General features: G+C 55.5%; 2 protein-coding genes across 2 annotated transcripts; both read left to right on the plus strand.

The window, feature by feature from the left end:
- The first annotated feature begins 4,669 nt into the window (after nt 1–4,669).
- On the plus strand, nt 4,670–8,980 carry KREMEN2 (kringle containing transmembrane protein 2). Its single transcript, XM_072942505.1, has 9 exons — nt 4,670–5,153; nt 5,396–5,570; nt 6,355–6,446; nt 6,547–6,671; nt 6,870–7,023; nt 7,465–7,797; nt 7,865–7,990; nt 8,074–8,152; nt 8,398–8,980. Exons 1-9 carry the CDS (start codon nt 5,057–5,059, stop codon nt 8,606–8,608), a joined length of 1,392 nt encoding a protein of 463 aa, XP_072798606.1. The 5' UTR covers nt 4,670–5,056; the 3' UTR covers nt 8,609–8,980.
- A 5,892-nt stretch (nt 8,981–14,872) lies between these two features.
- PAQR4 (progestin and adipoQ receptor family member 4) lies at nt 14,873–19,644 on the plus strand. Its single transcript, XM_072942508.1, has 3 exons — nt 14,873–16,747; nt 18,052–18,273; nt 18,447–19,644. Exons 1-3 carry the CDS (start codon nt 16,582–16,584, stop codon nt 18,878–18,880), a joined length of 822 nt encoding a protein of 273 aa, XP_072798609.1. The 5' UTR covers nt 14,873–16,581; the 3' UTR covers nt 18,881–19,644.
- Nucleotides 19,645–19,667: the final 23 nt, after the last annotated feature.

Genomic DNA, 19,667 nt, shown 5'->3' on the forward strand with positions numbered 1-19,667 from the left:
AGAAATTTGAAATAAAAAATTCATGAGTGGTAAAAACACCAATGAGGAACTCGAATTTTAAAAATGGGGGGCAGTGGCCAGCTCTAGGGCCCTGGCTTCTAGTCCTGTCCCCAGGGTTATGAGGTGAGTGTCCCTGAAATGCTTGTCCTGGCCCAGCTCTTCCTGCCACCATGTCCTCCATCAAGATGGCTCTGGCAGGGGGCACCAAGGACTTCCTAAAGTCAGCGGGTGCATATCAGCGCTCACCTTCAGGCACTGACTCTTCCTTCTTGATCCCTGCAGACCTGAAGGAGGCTTTGGGGTTCTCCACCGACTTCCCTCCAGGGCTCCTCGGCCCCCTCCCAACCTATAAGCACGGTGATTGGTGTTCTGGAGACTAGATCCCTTTTCTGCCCAGCCACTGCCAAGGTTTACGGTCTGTCAGTCTGCAGCCTCAGTCCAGGCATCCCTTCTGTCCCTTCTGCAACCAAACCCGTGTGTCCAGCTGCCTCCAGGACCTTGACCCTGGGTATCTCATGATCATCAGCAGCATAGGTGGTGAAGGGAAGTGTCCTCCTATTGTCCCCTATGTCTGAAGGCTCCACACATAAGCAGAAACCCAGAGCCATCCTCGACGCCACCCCACCTGTCCCTACATCCTGTCAGCTGTCAGTGCCACCAGTGCCACCCTGCTTAGTTTTCTTTTTTTAGTATCAGCTTTATTGAGATATAATACACATACCATACAATTCACCTACTCAAGTGTATGATCCAATGGCTATTAGTATATTCACAGAGTAGGGCATCTGTCACCACTGTCTTATTCCAGAACGTTTCATCACCCCAAAAGGAAACCCCAAACCCATTAGCAATCACTGCCTCTGCCAGTTTCTTTCCCTGTGTGCTAAGGCTGATGGGGTTCCTTCCTCTGGTGCCAGGAGAATTGGGGGAATCGGGTATCTTGATCTGCTCAGGCTGCCATAATATACAACAAATGTTGATTTCTTAGTTCTGGAGGCTGAAAGTCTGAGATCAGGGTGTGGGCATGGCCGGGTTCTGGTGAGAGCACTTTTCCTAGTTTACAGTCGGCCACCTTCTTACTGGGTCTTTACATGGGGAGCAGAAGAAGGGTTGGCCTAGCTAACTTTCTGGCCTCTTCTTATAAGGCACTAACCCATCATGAGGGCTCTACCCTGACCTAAACACCTCCCAAAGACCCCACCTGTTAATACTGTCACACTGGGATTAGGGCTTCAACGTGTGAGTTTGCCAGGGACATACACATTCAGTCCATAGCACCAGCAGGGCACCCATAAAGTAAAGAAGACCCTTAGTCAGTCGTTGGATTAATAAACATCCCCACCCCTGGGGCCCTGAGTCACCTTGAGCCCCAGCCACTTACCTTTGTGATCACCGCAGCCTCCAGTGTCCCCTCTCTGCAATCCATCCCCATGATAACCGAGGGCTTTTTCTAAAATTTAACCCCATCACACAACACCTGCCCCAGGTGTCTTCTCCCTGGTGCTCATGTCAGGTATGAATGACTACCTGGTTCAAGGACCAGAAGCCAGATGTACCCCAGGGGGGTCTCTGGAGACCAAGAACAGGGCAGCTGCATCCTCACCACAGCTCCTCAGAGCTCAGCCTCTCCCATCTGCCCACCCCACTGTCCCCCTGAGGGCTCCAAGGGCACTGGAAGGGCCCCTCAGCTTCCTCCCATCAGAAAAAAAGACAAGACTCTGGTTGCTGGAGGGGCTGTTCAGGGGAGTTGGACCTCATTTGAGAGAGGAATTTGTCCAAGAAAGAGATAGTGGTGGCCAGACTAGGGTGGCAACAAGGATGGAAAAGGGACAAGAAATGATTAAGAGATGTTATGAGTTGAATTGTGTCCCCCCCCCCAATTCATGTGCTAAAGTCCTAACCCCTAGTACCTCAGAATATGACTTTCTTTGGAAAGAGGTCATTGCAGATGTAATGAGTTCAGATGAGGTCATACTGGAGTAGGTTGGGGCCCAAATCCAATATGACTGATGTCCTTATAAAAAGAAGAAGTTTGGACACAGAAACTCACACAGGGAGAACGCCACATGCAGACGAAGGCAGAGACTGTGGTGACTGACTTCTACAAGCCAAGGAATGTCGATGATAGCCAACAAGTCACCAGAAACTAAGTGAGAGGCGTCAAACATTCCCTCTCCCAGCTCTCAGAAGGAACCAGCCCTGGAGAGAACTGGATAAGGGTGGGAAGATGTATTAGCCAAGGTAAATTGTGTCAGCTGCTGTAACAAGCAAACCTCCAATCTCAGTGGCTTAAGACTCCACTCATGCAGAGTCATATGCTGATACTTCTGGTTGTTGGCACCTTTTACAAGGTCACTTGGGAATCAGGCTCCTTCCACCCTCCTCTAGGCCCTAGGAATCTCCTCCATTCAGTTGGTGAGTGAAGGAGACAGAAACTGAGACTGTTGAGGGCAGACCTAGCAGGGTTCTACATAAGCTTTCCAAACTTCAGCTCCTGGGGATCTTGTTAAACACAGGTTCTGATAAAGGAGGTCTGGGGTAGGGTGTGAGAGTCTGCGTTTCTAACAAGCTCCCATGTGATGCTAATGTTGGTCCAGGCCCTTGCCTTGAGTATTGAGGGGTGAGAGACATCACTCCTGCCCATGCACAGTTGGCCAGAACTCACTTCTGTGGTCACTCCAAATGCAAGGGAAGCAGGGAAATGAAGTTCAGCTGTTTGTGCAGAAGCTGGAGGAACAGGGTGAGTAAACAATCAGGGGGTAGGCAAGGGCCAGATAGTAGGGACCCAGCCTTCCCACAACAATGGTACCATTGCAGGGGAAAGACTGGGGGGGGGGAGTCTTGACTGGGACTGTGGGCCTCTCAGCAGGGCAGCCTTTCTGAACTCCCGGGAGTTGGGAGTGGTGAGGGTGAGAGCCCAGGCCTTCCTTAGCTGGAGTGAGCCACCTGGGCCTAGAGCTTGCAGTGCAGCTACTGACCCTCACCTTGGTGCCTGAGTCCTGGAACTGAGCTCCTCATCCATCTCACCCAAGATTCCTTTTGCAGGAGACCCGGCCAGGCAATGGGGGCCCAAAGTGCAATGCACCAGATGGACAGTCCCTTTTGGTTCACCTTCCTGCCAGCAAAGGGGTTAGTTCTTCCTCCAGTCCCTCCACTGACCCTCATTCTGTACCCTGGTGGTCCTTGTCCTCACCTTGCCCTTTCTTCAGGTGACCCTTGGAAATGAGGTTCCCCATGCACCCCCATCACCCAGGCCATGGCCCAGGCTTGCCACCCCAGGATGCTCTCCATGGGCCAGAATCTAGGAGGAAGCCATGCCAGGGCAGCCCCAGAACTCACAGGTGGAGGGGAAAGGGGGCCAGTTCGATGGGCTTTACTGCTTCCTCCTTAGGTGGGGTGTCAGGTGGGTTCTCCCAGCTGGACTAGCCTGTGCAGGTGAGACTCCCAGTCCTGTGCTCAGCAGAGCTGGGAAACTGGGAAGCGATCGAGCGCCAGCCTGGCAGCTGAGAGGGCTCCCCCAAGAGGCAGCTAGGACTCTGGCTTCCAATCTCAGCAAGCCAACTCCTTAGAAAGCACTCGCTGCGTGACACAAGCACCCCTCCCCCAAATCCATGCAGGAAGCACTAACTTCGATGGGAGGTCTTCGCGGGTCCCCTCACCACCACCGGCACCTGAGCCCCCTATCTGGGTCGGGGCGCGGGTACTGACAGGGCGGGGACAGGTCCTTTTAGGCTGGATAGCCTAGTAGGGGCCTTGTGAGGGGGTTGGGAGGCTGGACTGAGGGGCAAGACATCTAGGCGGGGCAGGGTTGCTCTGGGCCCCCAGCCACCACCCATCTCCTTCCCGGGCCCCCGCCCCCGCCCTCCCACGCACCTGCGCTGGCCTCCCCCCAAGCCCTGGGGGCAGCCGGCGGGCGCTGCTGGGAGATCAGAGGACTCAGAGGAGTCGGGCCCAGGGGGAGGGGGCGGGGAATTTCCCCCCACGCCTGCCTGGGCCTGCTACCCTCCCCCTCCCCCTCCAGGTGGGGGGCATCGCTGGGGAATTCCACCGAGCTGCGATGTGGCTCCGGCGAGCCTGGGCTGGGGGTCCTAGGGGGAGGAGAGGAGAGGACAGGCTGGGACCAGGGGCACAGCTGCCTTCCTCCCCAGACACCAGCTGCCCCTGCCTGTCCAGGACTGAGCGTCCACCATTCCAGCCTGTCAGGCGGGTGCGGGGGCAGGGAGTGGCACTTCCTCAGGCCAGAGGAGTCGGGACCTGGGGTGGGAAGGGCTGGAGGATCTGAGTGAGGTGCCTATGAGCACCTCACAATGATGGGTGACTGAGTGGGAGTGCGTGCGTGCACTTCATTCAAGAGTGTCTGTGAGCTGGAGACTCCAGGGTGTCCCGGGGGTGCATGGCCTCAGAAGAGGGTCCTCCCCCATTACAGTCCTGTCCACCAGCCTGGCCGGTCCTTATCCACACGCTCCCACTAGAATCTTCACCGACCCTGAGAAGGGGAGGGGCAGGGAGGCGCGCGCCGGGACACGGAGGGTCCCGGAGATGGGGGCGGGCGTGGGAGGCGTCTGGACCTGCTGCCTCCGCTCCAGTCTCGGGCGGGGCTTCCCGGCCTTGGGGGTGGTGGGGAGGGAGGGACCCAGGGGGAGGGACGCGCGGAGGGACGCGAGGGGGGCAGGAGACAGCGCGTTAGAGACCTGGACGAGGGAGGCTCAGAGGGAGGCGCAGCTGGTGGGGGCGGTGTGGAAGCCGAGGCACGACCCCGAGCAAGGAGAGGCAGAGACGGAGAACGCCCCTGGCCCGAGACACCCCACCCCCGCCTCCCTTGGGGAGACTCCCAGTAGGGACCTGGGCAGAGAGACGCCTTCAGGGCCAGAAACCCTGGGAGGCAAATACCCCTGGGAGATATTTCCCCCGCCCCAGACTGAGAGCGCCTCCCAGAGTGAGATCAGGGCAGACAGTCAGAAGACGACGCCCCCAGGTATCCAGGGAGGCTTCGGAGCGACCCCAGAGGCGACAGCGCCGTGTGAGGGCCAGGAAGACCTCTCCTTGGTTGGGGGCGATGGGGACACGGGCCTCGCAGGGCCTCCTCCTCCTCCTACTCTTCCTCCCGCTGCTACGGCCACGCGGGGCCTCAGCGGGGAGCCTGCATAGCCCAGGTGAGTCCCAGCCCAGCGACTGGGCAGTGGTCACCACTCCCTCCTCGGCCTCCGCGCCTAGAAACCCCAGTCTCGAGGCTGAGGAGGGGACAGAGCAGGTGGTGGAAGCAGCTGAGCAGCCGAGGGCCCCGTGGGCGCCAGGGACACTGGCTGGGGAGCCGGGCGGGAGTTGGCGTCGGAGGGTGGGGTGAGGATGCCGGGAGAGGGTCTGGACCTCCCCAGGCCCCGCTGTTGCGGTGCAGGCCTGTCCGAGTGCTTCCAGGTGAATGGCGCCGACTACCGCGGTTACCAGAACCGCACGGGCCCACGCGGGGCAGGCCGGCCATGCCTCTTCTGGGATCAGACGCAGCAGCACAGTTACAGCAGCGCCAGCGACCCCCAGGGCCGCTGGGGGCTGGGCGCGCACAACTTCTGCCGGTGAGGGGCGGGTCTAGGGGCGGGTCTTTCTCTGGGGCGGGGCTGGGTGCATCCTTGCAGGCGTTGGCCCGGGGCCTTGGCGTAGGCGGAGCGGGGGTCTCCGTAGGGCGGGCAGAGGGGGCCACCTCGAGGGCCTGAGGGCGGATCCTAAACGAGGAGTAGGGCCTGGCCGGCGCTGGGGGCGTAGCAGGGCTCTCAGAACATTTTCCGACCCGGGTCGGGCCTTAGGAACCTAACTTCTGAAAAGCCTCTGGTCAGGCCTGGGCACTCAAGGGGCCCATGAGGGCGGGGCTTAGTCAGGGGGTTAAACTCCCGAGTGAGGGGACGGTCTCTTGGCGTACAGCTTTTTTGAGAGGCATCTACTTGCGGTGACAGAGGGATCGGGGGTTCAGAGACACAGCTGCGGTTTGAAGCGGCAGGGACCGAGCTGAGCAGGAGAACACCTCCCTCCTGAGCCACAAAGGTTAGGGCTCATCACTTCTGCTTTAAAGCAGTGTTCCAAGACAAGGGAATGACCAAGGCACATGGCTGGGTGGGGAACGAACACTACAAATGGCTTCAAAGTCTTCATATATGACGTCCAAGCAACAGTTGAAGACCTAAAATCAGCACACAGGGTCCCTTTAATGACTTCCCACCATCTACTCGGCAGTTGACATCCGTTCTGGTGGGGCAAACCAGAATTTAACACACACGGTGACCATTTTGCAAATAAGCTGTGTGTCAGGACCTGGAATTTGTGGTTCTTGGGATGGTAGGACCCCAACAGTTTCTCCCCTAACAGTAACCCAGACGGTGACGTGCAGCCATGGTGCTACGTGGCCGAGACGGAGGAGGGCATCTACTGGCGCTACTGCGATATCCCCACGTGTCATAGTGAGTGGAGCCGGCTGGGCAAGGGTGGGAGCGCCTGGCTGCCTGGGCAGAGTTCGCTTTTGGAGGCACTACAGGGAGCTTGACTCTGCTGCCCCCTCAGTGCCTGGGTACCTGGGCTGCTTCGTGGACTCGGGGGCACCCCCGGCCCTCAGCGGCCCCAGCGGCACCTCAACAAAGCTCACAGTCCAAGTTTGCCTTCGCTTCTGCCGCATGAAGGGCTACCAGGTACTGCCCACATGCCCAGACCAGTGACCCCTGACCTTGACCTCGGGATCCAAATCAACTTCCATCTCTGACGCCAAACCTTGACACTGATTTCTGAACCTCCAGCCCGATTCCTACTTCTGACCCCGATCCCTGGCTCCCACCACCCTACCCCCACCCCAGCCCCTGTCTCTGGGGTCACCTAGTCTGTGCTCCCAGTTGGCGGGCGTGGAAGCTGGCTATGCCTGTTTCTGTGGCTCTGAAAGCGACCTGGCCCGGGGACGCCCGGCCCCGGCCACCGACTGTGACCAGATCTGCTTCGGTCACCCGGGCCAGCTGTGCGGCGGCGATGGGCGACTAGGCATCTACGAAGGTGAGGAGTGAGCTGTGATGAGGGGCATGGGAGAGGGGAAGAGTCTGGGTGAGACTCAGACGGCGATGCCACGATAGGGGGTGCAATCTGGTAACGGAAGGCGGTAGGTTGGGGGCGGGGCCTGATTAAGGGATTGGGTTGAGGACCGGGTCCGAAAAAGAGACTGGTCTGAACCTGGGGGGCAGGGCTCTGGGACTGATGGCGGGACCTGAGGAAGGAATTAATTGTTTGAAGGTGAGACTTGAGGGGATTAATGGTTTGACCGCTGGGCCTTGGGAAGGGGTTGGACAGGGCTGGAGGGGAGGACCCGACTGAACTTGGAGGGGCGGGGTCCGAAGACGCGTCTGGTCTGGCGGAGGCGGGGCCTAGATGGGGAGAGCCCCGCCCCGTGAAGGAGGAGCCCGCTGGTCTCCGGGTTCTGACCGCCGGCCCCGCCCACAGTGTCCGTAGGCTCCTGCCAGGGAAACTGGACAGCACCTCAGGGCGTCATCTACTCCCCGGACTTCCCAGACGAGTACGGGCCAGACCGGAACTGCAGCTGGGCTCTGGGCCCGCCGGGCGCCGCTCTGGAACTCACCTTCCGCCTCTTCGAGCTGGCCGACCCGCCCGACAGGCTGGAGCTGCGCGACGCGGCCTCAGGCAGCCTGCTCCTCGCCTTCGACGGCGCCCGCCCTCCACCGCCCGGGCCGTTGCGCCTGCGCACCGCCGCGCTGCTGCTCACCTTCCGTAGCGACGCACGCGGCCACGCGCAGGGCTTCGCGCTCACCTACCGCGGTGAGGCCCTGCCCTGTCCCCCCTCGGCCCACTCCCCCAACAGCCTGCCTCACCCCCCTCTCTGCAGGACTGCAGGACGTCGACGACTACCCGGCTCCCTCCAAGGGCTCGGCCCAGACCCCTGAAGCATCCCTCGACGGGGCCAACGTGAGCTGCAGCCCCCGGCCTGGGGCTCCGGAGGCCGCGACTGGAGGTGAGACGGGCGTAGGAGGTGGAAGGGACTTTGGGAAACAGCACCTTTCAAGCCCTGTTCTCACCACAATTGTGTGCCCGCAGCCCGGGTCTTCTCGACGGTGACGGCCATTTCAGTGATGCTGTTGCTGCTGCTGTCGCTACTGCGCCTGCTGCGCCGACGGTGCGCGATCTGGGGCAGGACTTGAGGGCAGACCCGCTGGGCACCTGACGTCCTGGTGCCCCTGGCCGTGGGGGTCTGGTGGGAATCTGGGGCCCACGAGGGGAACGGGGCTGGAAGGAATTCCTGGGTTGAGGGACGAGGCCTTGGGTCCACACAGGGAATCATGCGTGGGATCACAGGCGAAGCAAGATGCTGGAGGTGGTGACACTGGTTGGGGGTTTGGCTGACGTCTGCTCCCTCTCTAGGAGCTGCCTGCTGGCTCCAGGTAAAGGACCCCCAGCCTTGGGGCCTTCCCGGAGCTTGGCGAGAAGTTGGGCCGTTTGGTATCGCCGGCCTCGAGGGGTGGCCCTGCCCTGTCCTCCCGGGGACCCCCAGGTTGAGAGTCTAGCTGCGAGTTACCGGCCTCTGAGTGCCTCCAGCCAGAGTTCTCTGCGCTCACTCATCTCTGCTCTCTGACTTGGGATTCCTAGGGTCCAGTGGACCCTTCTACAGTGTGATGGACTCCTGAAACCCTATGCCATACTTTGTCTACCTTGGCCTTCCGCCCTTTTGAGGGCAGTTCGCCCTCTAGTCACCTCGGGGAGGCCAGACGTGGGACAGAAAGCATCTGGTGCTATTTTGGGAACTTGGCGTGACCCTCGGGGTCCAGATGGTCCAGGCCAAAGGGCAAGAGGAATCCGGCTCCCCTCCTCATAGACCTGGATACAGGGGTCTTTGAGCCCCTCTTGGGGTGATCCTGGACTGCTGCCCACAGTGAAATGTGAGAGGTCAACAAAAATGGTCAAAAGACCAGCCATAGACTTTGAATAAAGGACGTATTTTGGTACAGCCTTGCTCGGCAAATTCTTACGTGTAGGAGGCGCTATGTCAATGAGCTATTGTGCCAAAGTTGGTTGTGTGCATGCAAATTAAGGACATTCCAGGCAAAGAGTTTTGTGTAGCTGCCTGGAATGCAGAGGACTGAGGAACTGCGGAGGCGGAAGTTTGAGTGAGCAGGGTCCTGGAGGAAGGGAGGAAGTGGAGTTGGGTTATGAGCAGAGTTAGGCAGAAGAAGGGATGCCTTCCTGGGCCCGAAGTAGGATGAACCCTGTCGTGGACTAACCTTTTCCCCCAGGCCTCCTGCCCTCCCTCTTCCCCAATGTTTCCTGCCTGTCCTGGGCGGGGCCAAAAGTGCGACTTGGCTTTAACAGAGAGCGGATTTCACCTGGTCCAAGCTCGAAGAAGCCTGGCCCAAAGTGCAGGGACTCACTGGAGGGCACCAAGCACGTCAGACACAGCGTAGAGGCCTGGGCATCTCAGCTTTGCTGAGCTCCGGGGAAGCTGGGCAGGTGGAGAGATCACCTGTGGAGTGGGGGTGCACCAACTTTAGACCTGACCTGTCCACACGTCCCTGGCTGGCAGCACCTTGGACAGAGTGTGAGCTGTGGGGTGGGGCTGGGTGGCAGGGCTGTGCCCAAGAAGGTAAGTGCCCAAGGGTGAGTTGACCTGGTGGGTCGCATGAAAGCTTGGGCGCTCACTGCGAGGGGACGCAAGACACCAGAGTCACTCTGGCAGAGCTGAGGCAGGAGGGAAGGGGGGAGGGCACAGCCACTCAAGGAATGACAGCAATTTAACACCAAAATGGTGGAAGATTCACCAAAATGGTGGAAGATTCAACTCCCAGTTGGCCTTGAGGAATAAGACGTTTGACTTCTAGTAGACCTTGAGCTTCATTATATGCTCACTGTAACAGCATGATAAATAACATGCCCATAGGCGTCGTAACAGTCCTAAGGCTAACTTCAAAAGGCCAAAGAACGGGCAGTGGCCCAATTCCTGGGAATCCCAGCCTCTTCCCGAGGGCAGTTGGAACGGTCCCAGGTCCCACCTGTAGGCGTGTGAAGATACTGAGCTCATAAAAACTGGCAACACCACGCCTAGCGCCCTTTTTCACTTCCCCCTCTTTGGAGACGGCCTGCATTGTCTGTGGAGTGTGTACCTACTTATACTTTAACCTGAGCAACCAATTCCCACACCTCTTTCCTTGCCTTTCTCTTGCCTTACACTCTATGCAGTGTGTATCTCTCTAAATAAATTTACCTTTACTCAACTGTGGCTTGCACTTGAATTCTTTCCTGGGGGAAGCCAAGGACCCACACTTGGTGGGGCACATCCCAGGGGCTCAACCGAGACCTGGGACACAGGCCATCCTCACAACCCACATCCATTTTCCTGCATCATCTTTGGCGCCCAACGTCGGACATTTACATAAACAAACAGGGCTCAAAGGGCATAGTCTTGACCTGCCTATTGGGCTACAGCTCCCCTGTAGGAGGGTGGCAGGGGGTTTCTCCCGTGCTGTGCAGATTCAAATAGCCCTTAGGTGGCACCTGATGCTGCCTACAGGATCTGGCAGAGATCAGCTCTCTAGCCGTGAAGGAGCCCACCAAGCCCAAGGCTTTTCTCCTCTGGATCTTTTCTCACTCTCCTATCACTCTATCACTTCAGACTTGAAAAGATCCACCAAGGCTACCACTCGGACATCCAAATTAAGACCACGTGGCAAGTAATTGGCAACCTGATTGGGTGAGCTTCCCCTCCGTGGCTCTTTGAGTCCAGTTCCACCTCTCTACATGGTGTTGATCTGGTTCCGGGATGCTGGAACTGCAAAAGAGGGCCCAAATTAGGGGACTCTGGGAGTTCCCCTTAAGAAATTTGTGGCCCGGCCCTCCCTGAGTGCCCTCGGGGCATAGGCCTCATTGCATCCATAGGCAGGAGTTGGAGGCAGGCACTCCCCTTGTGGATCGCAAGTTTAACACTCCTGGGTGGGTCCCTAGGTTTAACCACCCCTGAGCAAAAGTTGCCGGTGAATGCTCTCTTCATGGGTCGCAGGTTATAGTACCCCTGAGTGGGAATCACAGGCAGATACTCCCTTAGTGGGCCTACAGATCTCTGGTCTAAGAAGCACTGTGGCTATAGCATTCCCTTTTCATTCTAGATTTTCACCTTTCGATGCTATTTGTTTCTCTTTCACAAAAGGTAATTTGCTTAGTTCACTTAGGACCTAGGTCTCCTCCTTCCCTCTAAAAGATTTAGAACCTGGGGCTCTAGTCACCTTTTCTCCCTTTGGCCCTTGCTCCTTTCCTTGACTAGTCCAAAGGAGCCACCTCAGGCTCATGGACAGAATATTCTAACCAAAATGGGGACAACTACAAGTATCCCAAAGGACTCCCCGTTAGGATGCATATTAATTAATTGGAAAAAGTTTTAAAAGAATAGTTTGAAGAAAAAGGAATTAATTTTCCTTTTCAATACTGCATGGCCCCTATACAAACTAGGGGACCAAGAGGTCTGGCCAAAGAATGAATCATTAAATTACAACACCATGTTGCAGCTAGGCCTGTTTTGTAAAAGAGGAGGTAAACGGGGTCGGGGTAGGGAGTCCCATATGTCTAAATGTTCCTGACCCTATCCGAAGACCCAGTTCTAGGGAACTCCTTCCTGGTATGCCTGACTCATGTGCCCTTCAAAACGTCTCCCCCATTGGGAGCTCAAAGTTTCAGATAACTCTTTATGGGTCCACCTCCGAGGCCCACAACCAGGAATTTTACCCACCTTGACTCTGAGGCGGGATAGTCTTCTTCCCAATCATGTACCCCTAAGGCCCCTCTGGGCAGCTGGGGTCCCCAGATGAATCAGCTCATGGATCTGGCATTTAAAGTATTTAACAATAGAGACAGGGCTAAAGAGGCAAAAAGGATTCAGGGACAAAAGTGAAAGGCACAATTCTTAGCAGCAGCCCTAATCCCTGCACCACCTCGGGATTACCCTCCACAAAGATCCATGGTGAGGACAGGATCTAGAGTGCCTGGATCAGAGCCACTGTCTTGTCAAAAAGCAGCCTGTTTTAAGTGCAGCCAGGAAGGCCACTGGAAAAACGAATACCTCCGGTATGGGAAAAGTCCATTGGGACCCTGCCCCACGTGCAAAAAGGCCACTGGAAGTGGGACTGCCCCCAGTCTCGAAGAGGGGGTTGGGGCTCCCAAACCAATGATGGCTGAGATGACTGAAGACTGACGGGACCCTCCCTTGCTCCCACAGGATACCTGGTCTTTTCTCTGGAGGAGTCTCAGGTAACACATGATGTGGCAAGTAGAAAAGTTGTCTTCTTACTAGATGCGGGGGCTGCCTACTCTGATTTCCCTGGACCCTGATCCCCCTCTCGTATGTAATAACAAGGATTGACGGAAATCCCCAAACCAAGTGATCTACGCCCCCCTTCTTTAGTGGCCTACTAGAAAATTTTACCTTTGCACATCAGTTTCTGCTCATGCCTGAGTGCCCTATCCCGTTGTGGGAAGGGATTTACTCACTAAATTCCAGACAGTAATACAATTTGGAGACCCTCATGAAGAAGGCACCCACCAAGAAGAACGACTGCTCTTGGCCTTGAGAACCCACGTCAATACTAAACCAGAAGCAGTCTCCCTTCCACCCCATATTGCTTCTCAAGTGAACCCTGCTGTCTGGGAAACTGAGATCCCCGACAGAGCTACTATTGTCAGGTTCTCATTAGAAATGCGACCACGTGAGGCTATAGGCAAGCCTCTTCAAATCAAGGGCCAAACCAAGAGGCTTAATTAAAAAACTTCTCAAACCCAGGAAGGCTCCCCAAAAGTGTTCATAAATAGATGGCCCAATGGGAGGCCATCGGTTGGACTAAACTGATCATAGCTGATATTCAGGGCCCAATAAAATTTTTTTTGGAAAAGACTTCCCTAAGCTAAATGAGGAAAAACAAAACTGTCTTTGTTTTACAAATCTAGTCTTTACAGGACTAGAGGTGTGGCTCCAAAAATGATGCAAAGCCCACCAATCCTTCTACCACTCCCAAAACCTCCCCTATGTATTTATTTTAAGAGACAAGTATTAAAGATTTTTTTTTCTGGCCTTAAAGAAACAAAGTCTTTCTAGGAGAAACTTGCCTTCCTATGCCTTTGATATACAAACATTCTACCTTGTCTTCTCCAGGAACTCTGATCTCACCAGCTTTTTAAAACGCAAATCTCAAAAAAAGGGGAAATAAATAACTTGGAACTTAATTTGCTAATAACAAGTAAAAATTTTGTCTCTTTTTCATAAATATTAGTAAAAATGCTTAGCCATCTAGATGGGCAACTTTGATTTGTTCTATCTGCCAAAAACCCAGTTTAAATCCAACCTCTTTTGTAGCCAATGGATTTTACTTTGTTATATCTGATTCATAACAAAATTTTTAAAATAAAAACTATAAGGTGTCTGGTTTATATGTCATAAATGTATGGTATTGGCAAAATTAAATAGTAAAAGAGCTCTTTAATTGGCTTAAGAAAATTAAGTACTTACATAAATACTCAAACATAAAGAAAACTGGCCAAAAGAAATTTCAGGTTCACATTATCTAATAAGTATTCAGTACTGGTATTGGTATCGAAGCTAGCTTAAGCTTGTTGGTTTAATTAATACAAACATGTCTTTAGAAACATCAGTGTTAAGTATAATACTTCTGTTGTGTAAGGCTTACTAGAGGTCAAGTAAGACTATTATATCTGTAACAAATTTGTCAATGAGAAAAGTAACTCAATGTAAAAAGAAACTTTCAAAAAAGTAACAAAATAAGAGATTTGGGGTAAACTCCATAGGAACTTTGTTTGGGAAATATCTACCTAAAATTGTCTCTCCTCAACTTTTCGTACTTAAAACTTGAAACTAATTTAAAAATTGTCGTTACAGACTATTAAACTAAATTGAAGTTTCACTATCTGTGTCATTTACAAAGTATTAAAACATTAATTGCTGGGCAAGTCTAGGCTTATCTACCTTTGCCTTATGGAAAAAAAACTAAAACATAAGTTTCTGATGCAGGAAAACGGATGTGGGGTGTGAGGGCCGTGCCCCAGATCTCGGTTGAGCCCCTGGGATGTGCCCCACCAAGTGTGGGTCCTTGGCTTCCCCCAGGAAAGAAATCAAGTGGGAGCCACAGTTGGGTAAAGGTAGATTTATTTAGAGAGATACACACTGCATAGAGTGTAAGGCAAGAGAAAGGCAAGGAAAGAGGTATGGGAATTGGTTGCTCAGGTTAAAGTATAAGTAGGTACACACTCCATAGACAGTGCGGGCCATCTCCAAAGAGGAAGGAGTGAAAAGGGGCCGCTAGGTGTGGTGTTGCCAGCTTTTATGGGCTCAGTATCTTCACACGCCTACAGGTGGGACCGTTCCAACTGCCCTGGGGAAGGGGCTGAGATTCCCAGGAATTGGACCACCGCCCATTCTTTGGCCTTTTGCAGTTAGCCTTGGAACTCTCATGGCCCCTGATGCTGTCACAATGAGCATATAATGAAGCTCAAGGTCCACTAGAAGTCAAACCTCCAACCAACTTAATCCTCAAGGTGAGTGGGAGTTGAATCTTCCAACATTTTGAGGTTAAATTGCTGTCATTCCTTGAGTGGCTTTGCCCTGCCCCCTTCCATCCTGTCTCATTTCCAGTCAGGAAACTGTGATGTGACAACCAATTCACAGTTGCTTGCTTCTTGGTTTTTGCCAGAGATTTAAGGTTATTAAGGGTTAAAATTATAATATGTAATTAAAACTCCTAAGTATTTCAAACACAGTGGGAAAATATGTATGTTTTCAGTAGAAGAGTTTCATAAAAAATATACAAAAAATTTCATGTATAATCAGGATTTTAAATATTTAACAAATTCTAAAAGCTTTTTGTGGCTCCAGCTAACTTTGAGATGCTTCAAAAAAAAACTTGAGACATCTTAGATATTAACTTAACTAGGATTATTTAATATATTAAGTTAAATACAATGAGTCATAATTCTAGTAATTACAAACAAGTCTCTTTATCAATTCAGATGTTTAACCATGCCTTTTAAGTCTTTTTTGTCGTTACAGACTGTTAAACTGTTGTTACAAAGGTGCTTCATCTTTAAGAAAATTCATCAAAAGCCAATAAAAACAGTGGGTTACAACAGTCCCATGTCAGATAATGGCTATGCGAGGATTCGAGCGCATACCCTCAGCCCTCTGAACACAAAAACAAATGGCTGTCCTGCCCTTGGGGGCCCCTAGATTAGTATTCAGACTTCTACTCCCTGATAGGCAGGGTCAACGCCCCTACTCAGTCTGGAAGTAGTTTCAGAAGACGGACCCTCGCCCCTCTGCAACCCCAGAAGATTATGGGAGTAAAATCTCTGAGGGGAGAGTGAGACAGGAGGGAAGGGGGCAAGGCACAGCCATTTAAGGAATGATACAGCAATTTAACACCAGAATGGTGAAAGATTGAACTCCTAGTTGGCCTTGAGGATTGAGAGGTTTGACTTCTAACAGACCTTGAGCTTCATTATATGCTCATTGTAACAGCATGATAAATAACATGCCCGCAGGTGCCATGACAGTCCCAAGGCTAACTGCAAAAGGCCAAAGAATGGGTGGTGGCCCAATTCCTGGGAATCCCAGCCTCTTCCCCAGGGTACTTGGAACGGTCCCACCTGTAGGCGTGTGAAACTACTGAGCTCATAAAAACTGGCAACACCACGCCTAGCGCCCTTTTTCACTTCCCCCTCTTTGGAGACGGCCTGCATTGTCTGTGGAGTGTGTACCTACTTATACTTTAACCTGAGCAACCAATTCCCATACCTCTTTCCTTGCCTTTCTCTTGCCTTATACTCTATGCAGTGTGTATCTCTCTAAATAAATCTACCTTTACTCAACTGTGGCTTGCACTTGAATTCTTTCCTGGGGGAAGCCAAGGACCCACACTTGGTGGGGCACCTCTCAGGGGTTCAACCAAGACCTGGGACACTGCCCTCCTCACGCCCCACATCCATTTTCCTGCATCAGAGCCAGTGGGGCCCACAACGTCGGGTCCCAAGTCAACAGGCACCCCATGCAAATGAGACTGGGACAGCATATATTACGCTAAGAGAGTGACGGCCTGGGCGGCCACAGGGAAGAACCTCCCCGCCAGCCTTGCGGATTGGCCCTTGCAGCCGCTATGTCAGGAGCCCTGAGAGCGAAACGCTGGCGGGATGGCGGGGCGAGAAGCTGGGGCGGAGCCTGGCGTCCCCTCTCGCGTCCGGCCGCGCCCATCCTCCGAGCTGCGGAGAGACAACTGGCCGCTGCCGCCTCTGCTAGCTGTCCCTGCGGAGCGCCTGCCCCGGTGGAGCCGGCCTCACTGCGCTCGGCCCCGGCGCGTCCCTAGTCTCAACCCCGACGCGGGGTCGCAGGGCCCGCGCCTGCGCAGCGCGGGAGGGGCGCGGACCGGGACCCTCGAGCCAGCGCGTGCGCGGACCGAGCACTGGGCGGAGGGGTGGGCGCCGGCATGAGCCTTCGGGGGCCGCAGCCCCACTGAGGCGGCGGCCCGGGGACAAGAGACGCACTGGCCGACTGCGCCCGGCTGGGCCATGGCGTTCTTAGCCGGGCCGCGCCTGCTGGACTGGTCTAGCTCGCCGTCGCACCTGCAGTTCAACAAGTTCGTGCTGACTGGCTACCGGCCCGCCAGTAGCGGCTCCGGCTGCCTGCGTAGCCTTTTCTACATGCACAACGAGCTGGGCAACATCTACACGCACGGTGAGCCGCGCCCCGCATCCCACATCTGCTGCAGCCCTGCCTGGGCCGCAGGCTGAGGAGAGCCCCAGCGCCGAGGTCCTGGGCTGCCCGGGCCCTGGCACAGCCAGGAACCGCGGTGACAAAGCTGCCATTGTCCGGGATTGCGCTGCTTGCTTCCGCTTCCCCGGCGGGGGGCCCCGTGGCAGGCGAGGGAAGCAGAGTGGGAGACCTATTCCGCTTAATCCCTCTGAGCCCTGGGCAGAAGGAGCTTGGTGTCCGGCCCCTTTGTAATCCCTGCGCTCTGAGCACCCTCTTCCTCCCAACACCCGTCGCGGAGATGGGTGTTGACTTTGGCAAGAAGGGGCCCAGGAGAAGCCAGGCCCAGGCTGTCCTGCCGCCCCTGCCTGAAGCAGGCCAGGCACGGGGCTCCGCCTGGTGGCAACTTCTTCCTGCCCTAGCAGGAGCCGGGCCCCTCCTCCACGCCTTGCGGAGTGTGGTGACACAGCCCTGCCCGTCCTTGGCGTGTCCCGTAGTGATAAAGGGGTCCTGGGTGCGCTGGGCCCAGAATTGGTGCCTGCCTCCTTGGGGACATGCCAGGTGTGGGCAGCCCACAGCCTCAGCCTGCTGTTAGCCTTTGACCCCTGTGAGGGCAATGCCAGAGTGCCAGCAGGAAGGGGTACAAATGGCCCTGGAGGCCTGGGTTGGGAAAAACGGAGCTCTGGGAAAAGGTGCCTGGGGAAGAGACAAACAAGGTCCCTTTAGCCTCCTCCCCTGCCTGGCCTCACTCCTCTCTGGAGCACCAAAAGGCCCACAGCCTCCATTTGTCTGGTCACTTAAGGGGAGGAGAGGACATATGGGTTGGGAGGAGCAAGCTAAGTGGTCCTGGGTTCTGGTATCATCGCCCACATGTCTTGTTCTGAACTCAGCTTGAAGTCTTGCCTCCTGGCTCCTGCGGATACATGGAGGCCAGGTTGGGGGGTTGGAGCACCCTGCTTTCTGGGGAGGTGGCATGGCTGGGAGGGTGAGAGCAGCGTGGGAGTCAGGCTGCCCGGGCTGTGTCCTGCTTCCATTGCTTACTTGCTGGGGTCACCTGGGGGCATTTCCTCACCTGTAAAGTGGTGATAAAATGGTCTCTACTTCCCAGAACTATTGTGAGCTCTGCTAAATAAAGTTACTGAAAGCCCAGGGCCTGCCAACCAACAGCCTTGCCAGGACCTGTCTTGCTTTCATTCCTCTCATGTTATCTCTAGACTGTGGACTCATTGAGGACATGACTTGTCCTCAATGCTGAAGCTCTCTGATGGAAAACTGTCTCCCTCCCCCAGGGCTGGCCCTGCTGGGCTTCCTGGTGCTGCTGCCCATGACCATGCCCTGGGGTCAGCTGGGCAAGGATGGCTGGCTGGGGGGCACACACTGTGTGGCCTGCCTGGCACCCCCTGCTGGCTCTGTGCTCTATCACCTCTTCATGTGCCACAAAGGGGGCAGCCCTGTGTACACCCGGCTCCTTGCTCTGGATATGTGTGGGGTCTGCCTCGTCAACACTCTCGGTGAGCCAAGGGATGGGGTGGGGGTGGGAGGCTCAAAGGACGGGAGCTGGGAGTTCGGGTAAACTCACATGAGCCTTATAAAGGGCAGGTATCGATTAAACTGAAAAGAAAAAAAAGGGGGGCAAGTGGCCCCCAGACTGATGTGCCCTCTCCTGCCTCTCTCCTCTGTGCAGGGGCCCTGCCCATCATCCACTGCACCCTGGCCTGCAGGCCCTGGCTGCGCCCAGCTGCCCTGGTAGGCTACACCGTGTTGTCGGGTGTGACTGGCTGGCGGGCCCTCACCGCCCCTTCCACTGGTGCCCGGCTCCGTGCCTTTGGCTGGCAGGCTGGTGCCCGCCTTCTGGTGTTTGGGGCCCGGGGAATGGGGCTGGGCTCGGGGGCTCCAGGCTCCCTCCCCTGCTACCTACGCATGGATGCACTGGCACTACTCGGGGGCCTGGTGAACGTGGCCCGCCTGCCGGAGCGCTGGGGACCTGGCCGCTTCGACTACTGGGGTAACTCACACCAGATCATGCACCTGCTCAGCGTGGGCTCCATCCTCCAGCTGCACGCTGGCGTCGTGCCTGACCTGCTCTGGGCCGCCCACCACACCTGCCCCCCGGATTGAGCCACCTCCTGCCTGCCATGCGGGCCGGCCCAGTCTTCCAGGGCCAAGAGCACCATGCTTCCCTCCTCGTGCTGCTCTGCGAGGGCCTGGCTCCCTGGATGCTTCCAGCAAACAGGACTTCCCAACAGGGATCCCTCATCTGTTTACCCATTCTTGCCTGTGGACTAGCCTCTTCTCCTCCTCACACCTTAGAGTTCCAGCTTCCCTTCTCTGGGCCTCAGTTTACCCTCTGTGAGTTGGGATCCTGCCAGCCCAGAGCCATCACCCCACCTGGCCCCTCCTGGGACCCTCAGATAAGGTACCTCATGGGTCCCTGGCCCAGCGTCTGGCCCATGCTTCATGCCCTCTGTCTTTCTGCCCAGCATACCAGCCCTCCCAGCAGCCCAAGGCTTGCCTCCCTGTTCTCCCTTCTGCCCAGAGACTGTGGAGTGAGGGGTCTGGGCAACAGGACTAGCCTCTTATCTCAGGATCAAGTGGCAGGAGGGCGGCTGCTGATGCTTTTTCCAGGCAACTGGCACAGAGACACAGAGAGCTGAGTGGCCCTGGACCCAGGCCCTGCTGAGCTAAGGGCCCACCCTCTTCTTTGACAGCTTGACCTGCTCACCAGGGACATACCTGCTCAAGAAATCTCTGCTCCACACCATGTGGGGCTCCCAGCTCCAGTCTGCGGGCCTGGGGCTGGGGGGCTTGCAGGAGAGCTCAGCCTCAACCCATCCCGGGGGCCTCAGATCCTGGGCGATGTCAATAAAAGGGGCAGGAAGTGCTGTGTTGCCATGCAAGTGAGCTG

The sequence above is a fragment of the Vicugna pacos genome, chromosome 18, assembly GCF_048564905.1.
Source record: "Vicugna pacos chromosome 18, VicPac4, whole genome shotgun sequence".
NCBI classification, from domain to species: domain Eukaryota; kingdom Metazoa; phylum Chordata; class Mammalia; order Artiodactyla; family Camelidae; genus Vicugna; species Vicugna pacos.

Coding starts and splice junctions, on each gene's coding strand:
- KREMEN2 (XM_072942505.1), top strand. CDS start 5,057: ATGGGGACACGGGCCTCGCAGGGCCTCCTCCTCCTCCTACTCTTCCTC. Junction 6,447..6,546: donor CGATATCCCCACGTGTCATA/GTGAGTGGAGCC, acceptor CTGCCCCCTCAG/TGCCTGGGTACCTGGGCTGC. Junction 8,153..8,397: donor CTGCGCCTGCTGCGCCGACG/GTGCGCGATCTG, acceptor CTCCCTCTCTAG/GAGCTGCCTGCTGGCTCCAG.
- PAQR4 (XM_072942508.1), top strand. CDS start 16,582: ATGGCGTTCTTAGCCGGGCCGCGCCTGCTGGACTGGTCTAGCTCGCCG. Junction 16,748..18,051: donor GGGCAACATCTACACGCACG/GTGAGCCGCGCC, acceptor TCCCTCCCCCAG/GGCTGGCCCTGCTGGGCTTC. Junction 18,274..18,446: donor CTGCCTCGTCAACACTCTCG/GTGAGCCAAGGG, acceptor TCCTCTGTGCAG/GGGCCCTGCCCATCATCCAC.